Source organism: Haematobia irritans, chromosome 1, assembly GCF_050003625.1.
Source record: "Haematobia irritans isolate KBUSLIRL chromosome 1, ASM5000362v1, whole genome shotgun sequence".
NCBI classification, from domain to species: domain Eukaryota; kingdom Metazoa; phylum Arthropoda; class Insecta; order Diptera; family Muscidae; genus Haematobia; species Haematobia irritans.
In genome coordinates, this window is record NC_134397.1 from 83,815,570 (window position 1) to 83,836,392 (window position 20,823).

The 20,823-nt window shown below is 34.6% G+C and overlaps 1 protein-coding gene across 1 annotated transcript; it reads right to left on the reverse strand.

Moving 5' to 3' along the window:
* Nucleotides 1-15,913: 15,913 nt before the first annotated feature.
* On the reverse strand, nucleotides 15,914-20,446 carry LOC142221305 (tensin-2-like). Its single transcript, XM_075290982.1, has one exon. The coding sequence runs from the start codon at nucleotides 20,357-20,359 to the stop codon at nucleotides 18,557-18,559; it is 1,803 nt and encodes a 600-aa protein (XP_075147097.1). The 5' UTR covers nucleotides 20,360-20,446; the 3' UTR covers nucleotides 15,914-18,556.
* Nucleotides 20,447-20,823: the final 377 nt, after the last annotated feature.

A 20,823-nucleotide genomic window follows, 5' to 3' on the forward strand; every position in this document is an offset into this window, starting at 1 on the left:
ACTTGATGGAGAATAGCCCAAACCAAGTTTTTTATAATGGATTATTAAAGAAACCTTATCATGAAAATTGCGATTTTAGCCTCTAAACTCGAACTTAATATCCAGGTTAAATACTAAATGCTATACTGACAATTGGAAATTATGTCTAATTTTATAATATTTTTTATTTCAAATATATTCTGAGAATAATTTCAAAAACGTCCCATTAGTCCATGGATATAATTCCAATAATGTACCAACTGGATGGATTTTTCAATGTGGTAAGTTTTTCTATAAACGGTATTTTGTGCGTTTTTAATAAAATCAAAATTTCAATTTATTAAAAATTATTATTTTCTTATATTTTGTATAACTTTGCAATTTCAGATGCTTATAAGACAAATCCGCCCAACAAAAGTTAGCAAAAATCGATGAAATTGGACAATTCAATTGAATATAGCAACTTCAATTGAATATAGCAACTTATGAAACATATATCTTTCATATGGATAGAAAACATGGAAATTTAAATTAATTAGTTTGGTCCTAATAACATAGAATATTACTCTTTTGAAGAAGCAATTACTAACTACCGACAAGTAACTGCATCCAACGTACTAATAAAAATATTTCGTTTATTGTATATCATAACCCATAGTTTTGTGTAATATAATAATAATTTTTTGAAATATACTGGTGGTTATAGAAAATTGACTTGTTTTGTATGAAAAATTTCTTAGTTGTATTCAGGCTTGTTGTACCTTTGATTCCTCAATTTCTCTACTTTTTTGAAAATTATACCGACAAACAGTTCATTTCAAACCAATTTCTTAATACAGGTTTCCCAAAAAATTGTTAATTTTTCCGGATAGCAGGAATATTTTGAATTAGTTTAACTATATTCTTCCCACAGCATAGTAATAATGAACTAAAATACGATGCAATGCATGAACTAATTTATAAGAAAATCACGAACTTATCTAGATGAAAAAAATCTTTGGCGCCAAATCATGGTCATTCTTACTATGGGTTAGTTCATTTTTCATAAAAAATAGTAAACTTTTTTTTCGGTGTATGAAAAAAAAAATTTTGTAAACTAGTGTTATTCAATGTTAATGATAGAAAAGCAAGAAAGCTAAACAAGGGAAATGTATATGGTAAAATTCAGTATAGGCTGCAAAGCCTCATGGACAGTTTTAACTTTTTATTTTATCCATTTTCATTGTCTTAAGGTGTGTTTTGCTAAAAGCTTCCTGATATTATGAAGCCCGCCTAAAGGAGCATTAGAAATTAGATCAGGTTTAACGACACAATTAGAAAGAGATATTGAATACTATCGATCGGCGATAAGAATAGCGAATAAATATATCAATGCGGCCTAAACCGAATATTACGCAATGCGTTTAAATTCGGCTTTAGATTCCAGGGGCAAGTGGAGGATTATACATGATATTGTTGGGAATCTAAGTCATAAGACAGTTATCATGGTGATCCAAATGATTTGAACAAAATGTTTTCCAACATCCCTGCCCCTCCGACAGACACATCCTTCTATGACACGGATGACAGTTTAGGAGAAAACTTATATGAATGGAACGATTTCGAGTTCAGGTGCGTAACCCAAGATGAAGTCATAGAGAGTTTTTCCATGGTTAAGTCAAATGCTATTGGCCTGGATGGAATGGACACCATTTGCATACACATACTTCTGTCTCAATTTGTACCACTTTTCACATACTTATTTGACACAATACGAACTTCCAGCACTTATCCCACCATATGGAAACATGCAAACATTATTCCGATACCGAAATCTAATTCAGAGTCACGACCCATTGCCTTCTTCGTCGTAGTACTTGTTATCTGAAAGACGGTCCGGACTCCGCAGGGATCACAGTTGTGTGAGTGCACTGACTGAAGTATAACTACACTGAAAAAAAAGCATGCCCGGTTCTAAAGATTTTGTCTTTACTTTAAAAATTTTGGTATTGATTCCGAGCCAAAGAAGCGGAGAATACAAGTAAGGATACTTTTAAGTCACAATTCTCTTTTAAATTTATGTTTTGTGTACTTGCTTCTAGGAAGCAAATTTTAATTTTTCGCTTTTTCAGCTTTTTTTTCTTCGTACGCTATTAAAGTCCTTTAAAAACGAGTTAACGACAACTTTTTTTTCAAAATTCAGACTCGACTTCCAGTAGAAATTATGCTATGTTTTAAGTAAAAAACGTCTTTAAAATAAAGTGTTGAAAAACATGTCTTATTTTTGAACGATTTTTTGCTTTGTAGTCAAGATGCAAAAAGACAACAAATTTAAAGACAATTTCATTAAATTTAAAGAATTTTTCAGAATTATTAAAGTCAAGTTGACCTTAGCCCAAAAATTTTTTCTTTCGTGTTATGATACCCATTTTTAAGTCAAATCACTCAATTATAAGGACATTGCGACTTCATTGAAGAGTTTATCGACTTTTGGACAAAGAAAAAAACTTTGTATTAGAGAAATGCGTCTTTTATGCTAAGCAAAATTTGCATTCGTATTTTAAAGACATGAAATCTTTGGCTTCACGACAATATTTTTTTCAGTGTATCAATTAGGAGAAATGTTGATGAGAACCACGTTAGGTCAATGGTCTGCTACTAAATCCACAAAAGTCTAAATGTTTGATTATACACAAGAATAGGAAATTCTCTCTGGCGAATGCTGATAGTCTGATAAATGGTCAGAAAATCGATGTATTCAATAGTGCTAAGAATTTAGGGGTGGTATTCAATAGCACTTTGAGCTGGTCAAGTCGTTGGACAGACATATGCAAAGTTACGTGCTTTATAGGTTACTTACTTATACACACCAGTCAATATTCGACTTCTCCTGGCAGAAAGTCTTTTTATACCGGTTTTAATTTACGGATCTCTTCGCGAATTGTGACTCCGTGAGCAAAAATATACTTCACGTGGCATTCAATAGTATATATAACAGGTTGGCTGAAAAGTCACCGGTCTGACACATAGATGGCGTCGCTAGTATTAAATACATATTAAAGGGTGGTTAACATTTTAAGGGCCGATGTTGATTTTGAATAAAACACAAACCATTTAAGAAATTATTGTAATTTTATTTTATTATGATATATTGGTAGTACTCAATTATGTATGAAACAAAATATCGGCCAAATGGGCGCCGCGACCTCGGTGGCACGCCTTCATCCGATGGTCCAAATTTTCGATGACGCTGAGGCATAATGGAGGTTCTATGCCTTTAATGTGCCGAATTATCTCATCCTTTAGCTCTTGAATTGTTGCTGGCTTATCGACGTACACCTTTTCTTTCAAATAACCCCAAAGAAAAAAGTCCAACGGTGTCAAATCACATGATCTTGGCGGTCAATTCGGGCCATAAAAAGTTCGTTATCATCTCACGATAGCGAACACCATTCACAGTAACTGCCTGACCGGCCTCATATTGGAAAAAATGCGGTGCGATGATGCCGCCAGCCCATAAACCGCACCAAACAGTCACTCTTTGTGGGTGCATTGTTTTTCGACAATCACTCTCGGATTCTCATTCGCCCAAATGCGGCAATTCTGTTTATTGACGAATCCACTGAGGTGAAAATGTGGCTCATCACTGAAGATGATTTTCTTCGAAAATTGATCATCAACTGTTGCTATTTCTTGGAACCATTTAACACGTTGTTGGATTGTGTATCTCTCCATGGTTCAAATTGAGTAAGTCTGATAGAGAAATGTGAAATAAAATTCGGAAAAAAAGCTTGGCGTTTAGGTGTGGTTCACATTCAAAATCGGCCCATACAATTTATCCACCCTTTATATAGTACCAACCTTCAAATGATTTATGTCAAAATTTGACGTCTGTAAGTCAATAAGTTTGTGAGATAGAGCGTCTTTTGTGAAGCAACTTTTGTTGTTGTGAAAAAAATGGAAAAAAGGAATTTCGTGTTTTGATAAAATACTGTTTTCTGATAAAATACTGTTTTCTGATAAAATACTGTTTTCTGAAAAAATACGGTGGAAGCAAAAACTTGGCTTGATAATGAATTTCCGAACTCTGCCCCAGGGAAATCAACAATAATTGATTGGTATGCAAAATTCAAGCGTGGTGAAATGAGAACGGAGGACGGTGAACGCAGTGGACGCCCGAAAGAGGTGGTTACCGACGAAAACATCAAAAAAATCCACAAAATGATTTTGAATGACCAAAAAATAAAGTTGATCGAGATAGCATAGGCCTTAAAGATATCAAAGGAACGTGTTGGTCATATCATTCATCAATATTTGGATATGCGGAAGCTCTGTGCAAAATGGGTGCCGCGCGAGCTCACATTTGACCAAAAACAACAACGTGTTGATGATTTTGAGCGTTGTTTGCAGCTGTTAACTCGTAATACACCCGAGTTTTTCCGTCGATATGTGAGAATGGATGAAACATGGCTCCATCACTACACTCCTGAGTCCAATCGACAGTCGGCAGAGTGGACAGCGACCGGTGAACCGTCTCCGAAGCGTGGAAAGACTCAAAAGTCCGCTGGCAAAGTAATGGCCTCTGTTTTTTGGGATGCGCATGGAATAATTTTTATCGATTATCTTGAGAAGGGAAAAACCATCAACAGTGGCTATTATATGGTGTTATTGGAGCATGTGAATGTCGAAATCACGGCAAAACGGCCCCATATGAAGAAGAAACAAGTATATACGGCCGTAAGTTCGGCCAGGCCGAAGCTTATGTACCCTCCATCATGGATTGCGTAGAAACTTCATCTAAACACTGCCATCCACAATCGAATTACTTAAGTTGCGGTAACGCTTGCCGATGGCAAGGTATCTTAAAACCTCCTAACACCATCTTCTAAATTGTATGTAAGTCCATACGTGGTATATATTAAATCAAAAAAGATCGATCCAATACGTATATAATTCAGTTTGACAAAGTAGACATAAAATTTTGACAAAATTTTCTACAGAAATAAAATTTTAACAAAATTTTCTATAGAAATAAAATTTTCACAAAATTTTCTATAGAAATAAAAATTTTGACAAAATTTTCTATAGAAAGAAAACTTTGACAAAAATTTCTACAGAAATAAAATTTTAACAAAATCTTCTATAGAAATAAACTTTTGACAAAATTTTCTATAGAAATAAAATTTTGACAATGATGAAAATTTTATTATGAACCGAATAAAATTTTAACAAAATTTTCTCTAGAAATAAAATTTTGACAAAAGTTTCAATAGAAATAAAATTTTGACAAAATTTTCGATAGAAATAAAATTTTGGTAGATTATTTTTGGCTCTAGTGGCAACCATGATTATGAACCGATATGGACCAATTTTTGTGTGATTGGACCAATTTTGGTATGATTGTTAGCGACCATATACTAACACCACGTGCCTAATTTGAACCGGATCGGATGAATTTTGCTCCTCCAAGAGGCTCCGGAGGTCAAATCTGGAGAATGTTTTATATGGGGGCTATATATAATTATGGACCGATATGGACCAATTCTGCCACGGTTGTTAAAGATCATATACTAACACCATGTTCCAAATTACAACCGGATTGGATGAAATTTGCTTCTCTTGGAGACTTCGCAAGCCAAATATGGGGATCGGTTTATATGGGGGCTATATATAATTATGAACCGATGTGGACCATTTTTGCATGGTTGTTAGAGACCATATACCAATATCATGTACCAAATTTCAGGCGGATCGGATGAAATTTGCTTCTCTTTGAGGCTCCGCAACCCAAATCTGGGGATCGGTTTATATGGGAGCCATATATAATTATGAACCGATGTGGACAAATTTTTGCACGGTTGTTAGAGACCATATACCAATACCATGTACCAAATTTCAGCCGGATCGGATGCAATTTGCTCCACTTTGAGGCTTCGCAAGCCAAATCTGGAGATCGGTTTATATGGGGTCTATATATAATTATGGACCGATGTGGACCAATTTTTGCATGGTTGTTAGAGACCATATACTAACACCATGTACCAAATTTCAGGTTTATCGGATGAAATTTGCTTCTCTTTGAGGCTCCGCAAGCCAAATCTGGGGATCGGTTTATATGGGGGCAAGGCCGTAGCCAGGATTTTAATTCGGGGGGGGTTCAACTTAAAAAAAAAATATTCATATAATCTCATGTGTAGAAAATTTTATTTATGCATAGGTATGTATACAATATTTTTATACCCACCACCATAGAATGGTGACGGGGGTATAAAAAGTTTGTCATTCCGTTTGTAACACATCGAAATATCGATTTCCGACTATATAAAGTATATATATTCTTGATCGGGGAGAAATTCTAAGACGATATAACCATGTCCGTCTGTCTGTCTGTTGTAATCACTCTACAGTCTTCAATAATGAAGCAATCGTACTGACATTTTGCACAAACTCGTATTTTGTCTGCAGGCAGGTCAAGTTCGAAGATGGGCTATATCGGTCCAGGTTTTGATATAGTCCCCATATAAACCGACCTCCCGATTTGGGGTCTTGGGCTTATAGAAATCGTAGTTTTTATCCAATTTGCCTGAAATTTGAAACCTAGAGGTATTTTATGGCCATAAAGAGGTGTGCGAAAATGGTGATTATCGGTCTATGTTTTGGTATAGCCCCCATATAGACCGATCTCCCGATTTTACTTCTTGGGCTTATAGAAACCGCAGTTTTTATTCGATTTACCTGAAATTGGAAATCTAGAGGTATTGTAGGACCACAAATACGTGTGCCAAAAATTGTGAGTATCGGTCCATGTTTTGGTATGGTCCCCATATAAAACGACCTCCCGAATTTGGGGTCTTGGGCTTATAGAAACCGTAGTTTTTATCCAATTTGTCTGAAATTGGAAATGTAGAGGTATTTTACATTTAACTCCTTGGGTTTCTAGAAACCGTAGTTTTTATCTGATTTGCCTGAAATTGTAAATATTCTGGCATTTTAGGCTCACAAAAACGTGTATCGGATTAAGTTTTTATCGATCCATTTGGTAATGCCTCCATATAGACCGACTTCACTTCTTGAGGGTGTAGAAGGCGCACTGATCATGAAAATTACTTGAAACTCAAAATTTCCAGATTTTACTTCTACAGATTTAAGATTTCAAATCAAGACTTTATTTTATAATTTTCTTGCACACTTACAAGAGATGTTAATGATTCCTTTAAAACTCAAACAAAAATGGTTCTTATAAATCCAGAATCTGATGTAGTCCTCATAGGTGAAATCTTTAAATTTATCTTCGGGAATATCCTCAAGTCCTCAAGCCCTCCTGAAATTTCAAAGGAAACCCTAATATTTGGTTCATGGTGGTGGGTATTTAAGATTCGGCCCGGCCGAACTTAGTGCTGTATATACTTTTGGGCAGCAAATAAATCAATGACTTCTTCAGTCGGCACATTTATTCGGCGATGAACCGACATTAATGCCAATCCTTTGAGTCTACTCTCGCTAGTCGAATTTCTAAGATACGTCTTTAATCTCTTCATTGTTGAAAATGAACGTTCGGATGAGCACGTAGTAACTGCAGGGATGGAAAATGCAGTACTATAGTACTTTTTTCAAACCTTTTTCACCCCGGTCAGTACCGTAGTACCCCCGCGAATGATTTAGTACCTTTGTGTAGACATTTTTGAGTCGATATCAGATTTATGGTACAATAGCTTTGACAAAATATTTTAATATTTTGAGAAAGTCTTTATCAACCTTATTTGCTAATAGTCTTTTACAAATATGGCAAAACAGACATGTTCATGTGGGAAGAAAATCTAGATTTTGTAAAAGACATAGTCAAAAACAGGATTTTATTGAACTTCAAGAAAGTTTTAGTCGAAAAAAGAATGCGATTCTATATTATCGAAATAGTAGAAATAGTTGTCAACATTTTATTTCTATATAGAATTTTTGCAAAATTTTATTTCTATAGGAAATTTTTGCCAAATTTTATTTCTATAGAAAATTTTGTCAAAATTTTATTTTTTTAAAATTCAGTCTCTTGACAATAATCTTCCAGTGAAATTTTTGTTGAAATTTAGTAAAAAGTACCTTTCCGCTCAAAAAATACCTTTTTTGTACTTTCTTAAAAATTGTATTTTCCATCCCTGAGTAACTGGCAAAGTGACCAAAATTTTTAAAAGAATATGCACGTTTGGAAAAATCTCTTTATTGCTTCCATCGCTGAATTAAGCAGTTTCTTTTCGCGGGTTTTGCGCCATTTCATTTGCACATGTGTGTTTGGCTGTTTCGTTGTTGTTGCTATGGCCAAACAAAGCGAGTCATGTTGACAAAAAGAACAACAAACACACATAAAAAGCACAAATACATTTTCCAAAAATGAAATTTGTGGTGCGAGAACAAAAATAATTTGTTGTTTTCGACCGTCGTTTGACGGGCTTTTCAACTAGTATTCTATGATTTGTGCAAGTTTTATAGGTAAGCGTTCTTCAAAATAAAACCTCCAGCTTTTCTTCAACATCTTCGATAAGATTTTTCTATGCAGCTAAAAATATATATTTATTTATATAAAAATATTCATTCATTTCGGGGGGGTTTGATCCCCCTCATCCCCCCCTGAATACGGCCTTGTATGGGGGCTATATATAATTATGGACCGATGTGGACCAATTTTTGCATGATTGTTAGAGACCATATACCAACACCATATACCAAATTTCAGCCGGATCGGATGAAATATGCTTCTGTTAGAGGCTCCACAAGCCAAATCTGAGGGTCCCTTTATATGGGGGCTATACGTAAAAGTGGACCGATATTGCCCATTTTCAATACCATCCGACCTACATCGATAACAACTACTTGTGCCAAGTTTCAAGTCGATAGCTTGTTTCGTTCGAAAGTTAGCGTGATTTCAACAGACGGACGGACGGACGGACGGACGGACATGCTTAGATCGACTCAGAATTTCACCACGACCCAGAATATATATACTTTATGGGGTCTTAGAGCAATATTTCGATGTGTTACAAACGGAATGACAAAGTTAATATACCCCCATCCTATGATGGAGGGTATAAAAAAGTGTTGTTCCACCAAGACAATGCACCGTGCCACAAGTCATTGAGAACGATAGCAAAAATTCATGAATTTGGCTTCGAATTGCTTCAGCGACTTTTCTTGTTCTCAGACTTCAAAAGGCTGCAATGAAGAGGTGATCGCCGAAACTGAGGCCTATTTTGAGGCAAAACCGAAGGATTACTACCAAAATGGTATCAAAAAATTGGAAGGTCGTTATAATCGTTGTATCGCTCTTGAAAAGAACTATGTTGAATAATAAAAAAGAATTTTGACAAAAAAATGTTTTTTTCTTTGTTAGACCGGGGACTTATCAGCCAACCTGTTATGTAGTTCGCTATGTGTACAGAACCATTTTTCGCATATTTCACACTCTCTCTATGGGTTTAGTTTTAATACACTGCTTTGTATTCTATATAAATAGATTTAAAAACGAAACCCAAGCTCCCTCTATTACAGAATTTGTCTTACCAGATCTAATTCAGGTAGATATAATACCCGTTAGAAGGATAAGTCCTGTATCCGAATGGCGGTTTTTTATTGGCACGTTTCATAATTTAATTTATCGACCCATCTCAATGGACTGAATAGTCCATATATCGGGCTGCCACTATACATATACCTATCGACCATAAGAGCCAATTGGCGTTAAGTTCGAAATATTAAGTTCAATTGGCGTCAAATGTGAAATTTAGAGCTCTTTTGTACACACAAATAATTTGTATAGATCTATTTTTGATACCCCCACAATTGAATTACAAATGAGTGTTACTAAAATGAGATTTAGTTATATTGCCCGGAGTCGCAGTCGAGCAAAATTGGCCCGACTTTACAGACTTAGCGGGAACAATCTTCCACCCGATATACAATACATCAACAACGCATCATCTTTTAAAAAGAATATTCAAAATTTATTTCACAATTAGAGAATCTAATATTAAAACATTTCTTGTTGATATAATATTGACTCACAATAATATAACATTTATAATTTCAATCATCAACAAATCTATGTATTTAAATATTAAAATTAGTTTTCTATAATTTTTTTCCATAATTGTATTTTTTCTTATTTTAACATTCGTAATCCTGCACTGTAATTATAAGATCTTGTTGTGTAGAGGTACTCATTAAAATGAAATGAAAACGATCAGACTCACCCCCACGAAAAAATCACGCTCCATCTCATTTCGTGAATGTGTGCGAGTAGAAACATATCGAGCGAGAGAGTGCGTGTGTTAGAATTTTGTCTCGCGATTGTGTGTGACCGTTCACGCGCACATCTCTAGTACCATATACAGCATTTTGTACAAGTTTGAATGAAAAGTCAGTGGGCAATATATAATATCCCACATACATAAATATGTGTGACGTGTGATTTCTCCGAGACATTGAAAACGAAAAAAAAACCAGAGCAAGACATGACATTGCTTGTTGTCTTATTTATTCTTTTATCTCCATAATACCGTGATACATAATATCAAAATATCCATGGGAGTTAATAAAATAGTAAATTAATAATATTTTAATACTGTTTTTCTATGTACAATATAAAATATAATGAATTCATCCGAAATGTTTTCCACATTACAAAACTACACATTTCCTCGCTACACATTTTGAAATCAACCACTGTGTTTATATGCTGCCCGTGGCAATAAGCCCCCACATACAGATAATAGAGTGCGTCGCAAAAATATTATTTACTATAATGCGAAGAAATTTGTAGCTTTCTGTTTCTTTCAATGTTTCGAGCTTTGAAATTGACTATGCAATGTCGAATGTGCTTGAATTTATCGAAGGTGTACTTTATATAAAAATAATTATACATCACTTGAAGAAATAGACTTTAATGACACTTAATGAACAAATATATTAAAGAAAGAGTCTTTGGAAATTGAAATTGATGTGTAATTATAACGTAAAGTAAAAGTGGTTTATAGTTGAGATCTGCAACCTTACTACTAAAAACCTCAAGTCGAGTAGTTTTTTTTTAAATTAATATTTTTTGCGTACTTTTGTTAAACGAATTAAAAAAGGGGAAAATTTATACACAAATAAAGCATAAAGATTTACAAAATTCGCCCATCTTGAAATTCCGATTCCATGTTAAGCTCAATGACAAGGGAGCTCCTTTTTATAGCCGAGTCCAAACGGCGTTCCACATTGCAGTGAAACTACTTAGAGAAGCTTTGAAACCCTCAGAAATGTCAGTAGCATTACTAAGGTGGGATAATCCACCGCTGAAAAACTTTTTGGTGTTCCGTCGAAGCAGGAATCGAACCCACGACTTTGTGTATGCAAGGCAGGCATGCTAACCATTGCACCACGGGGGCTCCCTATATAAGTATGTATAAATATATCTTTTTTTTAAAGCATTATAGGATTTACTCCCTCTACCATTTTCTCCCAAAGAAGATTGTGCCAAAAAAAATAGTTCTGCCTAATTGTATATTCCCTCACATCTTTCCCACTTCCACGAAATTTTTTAGTTCTTAGCACCTTTTTATACCCTCCACCATAGGATGGGGGTATATTAACTTTGTCATTCCGTTTGTAACAAATCGAAATATTGCTCTAAGACCCCATAAAGTATATATATTCTGGGTCGTGGTGAAATTCTGAGTCGATCTAAGCATGTCCGTCCGTCCGTCTGTTGAAATTCCGAACGAAGCAAGCTATCAACTTGAAACTTGGCACAAGTAGTTGTTATTGATCGGATGGTATTGCAAATGGGTCATATCGGTCCACTTTTACGTATAGCCCCCATATAAACGGACCCCAGATTTGGCTTGCGAATCCCCTAAAAGAAGCAAATTTCATCCGATCCCATATAAACCGATCACCAGATTTGACCTCCGGAGCAACTTGGAAGACCAAAGTTCATCTGATTCAGTTGAAATTTGATACGTGATGTTAATATATGGCCTCAAACACCCATGCAAAAATTGGTCTAAATTGGTCCATAATTATATATAGCCCCCATATAAACCGATCCCCAGATTTGGCTTGCGGAGCCTCTAAGAGAAGCAAATTTCATCCAATGAAATTTGGTAGATGGTGTAAGTATATGGTCTCTAACAACTATGCAAAAATTGGTTCATACACTGAAAAAACAGTGAACCCATTTCCATTGCCAAATGAACTAAACTGTAGTAATATTGACCATGATTTAGCCCTTAAGATTTTTTTCAACTTGTCTAGTTTATAATTCTCTTAAATTTTAGTTCATCTATAACATTGTATTTTAGTTCATTTTTACAACACCATAAGATTTATATACCCCTACCAAGTTAAAAAGTCAATATTCTTTTGGTTTACTTGCTTATTTTGTGGGAAACACGATAATAAAAATTGGTTTACAGTCTCTTTAAAATGTCGACAACTAAACTATTTTTAAATCAATCCTTCCACAGTACAGAGAAATTAAATAATTAAAGGAACAACAAATCGTTTTACTATTATTAAAATGTTCATACATTAAAATTAAACTTTCTTTAAGCAAAAGTACTTTATTATAAAAACTTATGATAAGAGTTCTTAATACAATGTTTTTGTGAATAAAAATTATGACCACGTGGAACAAGAAAGTAGTTTATTTTAACTCGCTGTTTGGACATTTTGACTTATCCTTTTTTTATTCATCGTAGGTAATTTTTTCACATATCTTCCTGGAAAAAAATGAAAGCAATAATGAAAATTGTTAAAAATTAACACCATGAAATATAAGTTTTTAATTCTTTATATTAGCTTGTAACTTACCATATTTGGGGGCATTTTATCGAATGGTGTAAGGAATTCAACTTTCAACGTATCTCATAAAATTGGTACCTGAAACAATTAGATAAATAATGAAGTATTATATATAAACTCATAAAACTGTGTTGTTATCGATGTGAAGGATATAATAAAATAAATATTCTAGTTGAAAGAAAGCCAGAGTTTTAATATAAAACTTACCAATTCTCTATTAAATTGTACGCTGAGGGGAAATATAAAAAGTTGTCCAAATTTATTTGGGCTATTCTGAAATAAAATATTTATTTTTTACATTAAATAAAATTATTAAATAAGTTTCCAAAAAATCGAATGAAAAAAATAATATTATGCATAAAAAACAAATATTCTGGTTAAAAGAAAGTTAAAGAATCCTTACCAATTCACTATTAAATTACAAGCAAAGGAGTACCAACATTTTTTTCAAGTTTTTAAGGGGTTATTCTGAAATTAAATATTTGTTTTTTTACATTAAAATATTACATTGGTTTCCAAAAAAATTGATTAAAGAAATACTAAAATAAGGTATTAAAAACCTATAATTTTGATGATAAAAAGGTCATAAAAACGTAAATATTCTAGTTGAAAGAAAGCCAAATTTTAAAAGAAAACTTACCAATTCTCTATTTTCGAACCCATCTGGAGTTGCTCTGAAATTAAATATTGCTTTTACAACAAAGAAAAACATTAAACTGGTTTCCAAAAAAAAAAAAATAATTAACAAATAATAATATACATAAAAAATATTATTTTTAAAAGAAAGCCATATTAAAAAAAAAAAATACTTACCAATTTATGGCTAAACTATACGCTGAGATATAACAAAAATTTTCCAAATTCATCTGGAATTGAATATTAATTTTTTACATTGAATAATAAAAATTTCAATACACTTTCAATTTCAACATATTTTCCTAAATATTCTTAACAACTTTTCTCGAAACTACCGATAAAATATTAATAACTTTCATTTAAAAGGTTTAATAAACAAACACCAATATATGTCTCAAAAATCCAAAATATTCCATGCGTTTATACTCCCTTGTTGCATACCTACTTAAAAGATGCAACAGCCCACGCCAACGCCAACTATACAACTGAAGCATGCCAAACAAAACCAAGCAAAGCCAAAACATTCCTACAACAACAAAAACACATGTGCCTTTATTGAAAACAACACCTCATCCAGCCAAATAAACCATTCGCGAATAAGAAACACACACACACAAACCACGAAATGAACAAAAATAAAAACAACCCCACTCTCATGTATACACAACAAAACTCAAGTAACATCATCTTTACATTAATCACATTCCACTATGCCGATAAAGATGTCTGTACTATGCATTAGTTCATCGCATCTGATGACAATTTACTCTAAGACTAATATTCGTAAAGGCACACCAGTTTACGAACAATGAAACGTTTAACTTAAAATTTGCAAAATTTTCAAGAAATGTTATCTACCATTTTTGACGAAAATGTCTATAAATTTAATTACATGTGAACTAAAAATATTTCATTGGGTAATTTTTTACCAACAATTATTAACTATAGGAATTGTCAGTAAGAAATTGCTATCCACTTTCAAGTTCATTTTTCGTACAAAAATATTTTCTCATACAAAAAAATCTTATAGTAAATTGCACTTATTATTTAGAAAATACTTTACATTTCACAAGTAGTTTTATAGCATGACAAACGAATTTTTAACTACCAGTTAAGAATTTTTTTAAGGAAATTTCCATCGTATTTTGTAGGCCATGAACTAAACGATTGCTACTTAGAATTTGTAAAATTTCCTTTCGAGTAGTTAATTTTCGTTCAAGATACGAAAAATGAACTAAAATTCTGGAAAATTCTTGTAATAAATTATTGGAAAAATTTTCTTAAATTTACGAGACACTTTTTTTCTGTGTATCAGTCCATAATTATATATAGCCCCATATAAACCCATCCCGAGATTTGATTTTGGATCCTCTTGGAGAAACAAAATTCATCCGATCTGGTTGGTACGTGGTGTTAGTATATGGTATTTAACAATCATGCCAATAGTGGTCCATATCAGTCCATAATCATATATATCCCCCATATTAACCAATTCCGAGGTTTGGTTTTGGAGCCTCTTGGAGGAGCAAATTTCATCCGAGTCAGTTGAAATTTGGTATATTGTGCTAGTGGCCGTTAACACCCATGCCTAACTAGGTCCATCTCGGTCTATAGTTATATATAGCCCTCAGATAAATCGATCCCCAATCACACAAAAATTGGTTCATATCAAGTTCAAAATTGTATATAGCCCCCATATAAGCGACCCCCATATTTCAATTCTGGCTCTCTACGTGCCGTGCAAAAGTCCATATCGATTAGTAATTATTTGTAGACTTACCTATAATAACATTTTTGTCTAATATATACCACGTAAAGACTAACTCACAATTTAGAAAACCATGTTAAGAAGTTTTAAGATACCACAACCCAAGTCATTCGATTGTGGATGACAGTCTTTCGTAGAAGTTTCTACGCAATCCATGGTGGAGGGTACATAAGATTCGGCCTGGCCGAACTTACGGCCGTATATGCTTGTTAAATTTTACCTTTCGCCTGGACGGAGAATCGAACCCAGGACCATAGTTTGTAAGCCAACACACTGTCCACTGGGCTACGTAGCTGTTATTGTCATCAATAGACAATTATCGTTATAAGTTATATTTATATAGCATAGTTGCGGCCCACGATCCGATGCAAGCAAAACATTATTTAACAGAAACATAAATTTGTTGGCCACGTGGAGCAGAAAAAAAGAGCAGTGCTTGATATAAACGAAATGGACTGAGCTTTTCCATAAAATATTATTTCTTTTATTGCAAAAATAACAATTTTGTAACAAAAAAATGTCCCAAACATAATATATTGTAATATATTAACATATGTGTCCCAAACAAGTTAGTTTAGGAACATTACATTTTTGCACTTAAATATATTGTGTTTACAAAATTCTGCCCGTAACACATTTTGTTTATATCGGAACATATGAAAAACATGTTTTTCTGACAGTGTTGTGATAGTTCCAATTTATTGACTAAGTAATTAATAATATTTTTGCAATTTGTATAAATTTATTGTCTTGTAAATGCGATTCAATTAATTATGACATTTGGAAGTGTATGTTTTAATAGGCTTGTTTTCTTTTACTACTGGATAAAAAAAGCGTGCCGTTATAAGATAACACAAAATGTATTTATTAATAGCATAGACCAAGAAATGTGTTATGTCCAATACGCATATTCCACGTTGATATCAGCTGTTTCAAAACAATCACAGAAATCGAGTGACCGTAATATATAAAATAGTGAAATAAATCAAAAATGTTCACATTATCACTTTCTACGTGTACAAGTTGCAATAAACTAGCAGATTAGTAAATCAAGGAAATGTAACTTAATCAGTATACAAACTGGCAATTTGAAGAGCTTTCTGAAGGCCTGTTCGAAACCGCAACTTTTTACTAATATTGGTAAAAATTTTATATTTACGACATCACATGGGTTGGCATATTTTGATTATCTCAAAACAAATAAAAAGTGGTTTTATGAGAAATTTTTTCTCACCATAGAAAAACGTTTCGGTTTCGAACAGGCCATGAATAGAAGATTACAGCATTGAAAGGGCTGTTCTCTTTTAGTACCGATTTACTGAACCATGAAAGGCAACAAGAAAACATAAAACTCATTTTCCCAAAACATTAATGAGCATGTTCAACACTGATATGAGCTATTCAAATCAGTTCACAGAAAGTCTATGACATTTTCTATTTTTAATGGATAACATATTCAAAGATTTTTAAATATTTGCTTTTGAGTAGGGCTGTGGATTCGATTCAATTTTGCTCGACTCCGGCCCCGACTCCGACTCCAACATTTCTTATTAGCCTCGACTCCGGAGTCGACTCCAGGTGGTGTACCTAAATCTCATTTTAACAGTATTCCGGTGTAGCGTTCCAAAAATAGACCGATATAAGTATTCTATTTTACCATATGTGTTTATATGTCCAAAAGATATCTAATTTTAATTTTTGATACGACTCGACGACAAATCTCAGCGTTTTAGGAATGTAAAGAACTCTACATTTTAATTTCAGGCCAATAAATTAAAATACTACACAAGACTACATAGATAACAACAATCTCCAGAATATGAATTTATAAAAACACAAAATTTCAAAAAATAATTAGGCTTCCAGATGTTTAAGAAGTAAAATCCTGGTATTGGTCTATATAGGCATTTTATAAAAAATAAATCTATATAAAAAAGAAAAATACACAAAAATCAAGATGTCGGGCTAATCAGATAGAAAGTTTAGATGTAATGTGTCGGATATATAAAACAAACATAAACTGCCATAAATTAGGACGCGCGGAATTTTAAATAACCACTACCATACAACAGATGACAGGAATAGCTGGACAGTTACGAATATTGTTTCTATAGAAGTAAAATGGTGAAACATCGATTTATAAATGGTCTATCAGTTATGGACATTATAGGCCATTAATTTAATGTAAATAATTTCGAGTGACATTGATGAAACAAACTTTCTTCCAAAAGTCCGCCTCAGATGGCAGAGGTTTAATTTAAAATTACAGCTTCCAAGGACATCGGGTATACATGGAGATTTCTCAAATAATTATCTCCATATACAAAATCTGGGCCGACGGGAAATTTCCGCATTTATTAATGGATCTCAAATAACTCAAAATATAGGTGCTATATCACAAAATTGTTCGGTATGACCCATCTTCGAACTCAACATGCCTGCCAAAAATTTAGAACGTTAGGCTCTACTGCAATATTGCCTTAAAATTGTACCTTTATAAAGAGTATATATAGGTTTAAAAATTGATAGTTTAATATGTTAAAATGGGCTATACAATTGATCAATTCAGCCCATATTCTAGTAAAACCTACTCTTTATATCACCGTGAAATTTCACCCATATAAATACACTTTGAATGGCTCGTTGTTCGATTAAAAACCCCAATCGAATCTAATTTGTCGACTCCAGCAAAATTTTCAGACTCCGACTCCAAGACTACGACTCCACAGCCCTGCTTTTGAGATGGTACTTTATTACCTTTAATTTAATTTTTCTGAGCAAAATAATCACAATAGGAATTTACGTGAATCACGGAAACAACACTGTATCAAAATTCAATCTGGCAATACGGTCGAGATGGGATATTCTGCGCATCGAGGTTCTGGATAACTCATATGCATACCTTATTTAAATGTTTTATCCAGTACTAAACAAACAACTGACCTATTAATATGATTTATTTTTCCAGAACAATAACGTAAATGACATCAGATGTTTAAATCAAGTGTAATCTGTAATGACAGTTGAAATCTAGTTAAAGTGGAATTTGGAAGTGTAATGTGAATGAGGTATAATAATATAATATTTGTAGTTTCATTTTATTATCCAAGTTATTCACAATGACCTGATCGAGTAATATTGAACTTAGTAATACTGACTAGATTTTGACTGGAACAATTCCCGACAACTCATACATATGCTGTATCCAGTAATAAACGAAACAAGTCATAATTTAAAAGTCGGACAAAACAAAATACTTATCAAAAAGAAGACGAACATTGTTGCTCAAAAATGCTCCGCACCTATGGATCATTTGCGGCCCACTCTTATATACGTGTGTTTATGTCTACAGAGTATTATGTTTTAAAGTAGTTCGGCATTTTTATTTAAATGCAAAATTTTCTGGGCGAATGACACGATCGCCGATGCAGGTTGCGTTGCTGCCAAGTCACAGAATATGTGGCACTGATTGTCTCGATTACCACAAGCTGGACGTGCCACAAAAGCAAATATCGTCTTATTCACGGCTCTCCTTAGCCCCTCATCGTTGGCCATTACGCTGAAAAAACGATTATCCGGATCCATGCCAATGTGGGAGATATTATGGGGCGTATAGTGTCGTCTGAAGAATGTGCGTCGTTTATTATCCGTCAGGGTGATTCCATTTTGCGAAACTTTGAAATGTACTTCTACTGGGACCTCCAATTCTGGCTGGGCATACATTTCATGGACAGCTCGGCGTATGGCTTCATCACCAGTCAAAGACTCCATGTTCATGCTGAACAAGTAAAGAACATTACAAGCGGCACCTTGCTCCAAAAGTTGTTTCTGCCTCTGTAACAGTTCACCATCTTCCTCAGAAAGCATCAAATCCCTGTTGGGAATATTCAGTTTGCATGGCAGTGCCATCTGGTTAATGGAGTGTTGGTAGACTAGAGCCGAAAGAGATGTAAATGTTGGCTCGTTAACGCATCCCTTAAGACGGACACCCCTGTGGGTGGGCTCTAACAGGAAATGTCGAACAAGAACATCATTGCTGTTGTTGGCGTTATGTTCTGTCATTGGAAGACCCTGGGGTGGCTTGGCAACACGTAGCACTAGACCAAATGCACCCTTGTAGGTGGTGGAATTTCGCACTATGAAAGTGCCTGGAGGGGCATTCCTCAAAATTGTCACGGCCTCTTCCCGGGTCATGTGTGGCTTGTACCAAAATTCAGAAGAGTCTCTGGCGAACTTAACCAGATGAGGAGCAACATCGTGGGGTATTTCTGGAGATACATTTCCTTTTGGTTTAGGCGTGATGATCGAGGGCAAAGCTGGTATTTTTAAAGGGGATAGTTTCCTCTCTTTGCGTTTAGATATAAGAGAATTGTTGCGTGGAAGTTTCGGCGATGACGGTGTTGCCATCTGGTATGGACTTACACAACGTTCTTCCAATAGGGATTTCATAGCAACCGGAAACGATGGTGTTTCGGGCCTCTTGACTTCTGCGATTACCAGGGCTGGTTCAAATTTACTTGGGGCTTCCATGATAGCAGTTGAAGGGCAGTTGTGTTGTTGAAAATCAATGGCCTTTTCGTCGGGCAAGTCGATAGTTTCGACCAATTTTACCACTTCCCTGCAGGTGTTTTCACTGTGTTCCCTTTGTGGTGTTTGCACCTCGGACATCATGAGCAAGGCTCGCTTATTTAGTTTCTCTTGAAGAGCATCTAGGTCTTTTTGTATGGATGCATTTTGGGCCTCTTTCAAGGCAATGTTCTGTTCCTTCAGTGATTGCTCTTGCCGTTCCCTTAACATTTCCTCAAACTCTTGCCTCGACGGGGTTTTTCTCAAAACTGGCCTCGAAGGTGAAACACTTGGCCGATTATTTTTCCTCAGGGTTGAAGGACTGGGCGGCAACACTGGAGGTGGTGGTGGTCTGGGTGGCGTTGTTGTTGTTGTGGGTCTTGGAGGTGTATCTGGTACATCGTCGAGGGGCACATGATTCAAATCACTTTTTTTGAAACCTTTCGGTAGTTTGCCGTATGTAAAGGGTCGAGCGTGCTCACGTGCATGGTACGGTATCTCATTTTCTGTATCATCAGTGTCCGTGGACGAACCGAACCCGCTTTGCTCTGGATGATCGTCATTGAAAAAGGGATTTCGCGATTGTTCCAGTGTGGCCATTTTAAAACTATTTACAAATTTATTGTTATTCTTAATTTATTTTCACAAACGACTAGTTTTTATATTCCGTTCTAAAATAGCACTAGACGGCAACGCTTCTCGCGAAACACTAAGGCAATTGGAGCACACACTCACTGCCATCTGTTTTTCTCAGTCTACCATTGGTCACAATGAGAGCAAAGGCGCTAGTGAACACGTAAACATGAATCTGTGGCACACTCCGAGCAGATCGCGAAACATCAGCACATACAGGCAAAAGTGGATATATCTAAAAGTGTACCAAAAGACGCATGCATATATCAATCGTATTAAGGTGCCTCCGAGAAAACTCATCGCTACTATGAGAATCTACATACACATGAAATATCTAAATATATTTCCCTTCAACTCGCAAACTGGATATTGAAATTTTCACTGCCCGTGAGGGTGACTATTGCTGAACATTTGAACAAGTGCGTTCAAAT

Bases quoted from the DNA above. Each gene is read 5' to 3' on its own strand.
- LOC142221305 (XM_075290982.1), bottom strand. From the start codon at position 20,359: ATGGCCACACTGGAACAATCGCGAAATCCCTTTTTCAATGACGATCAT.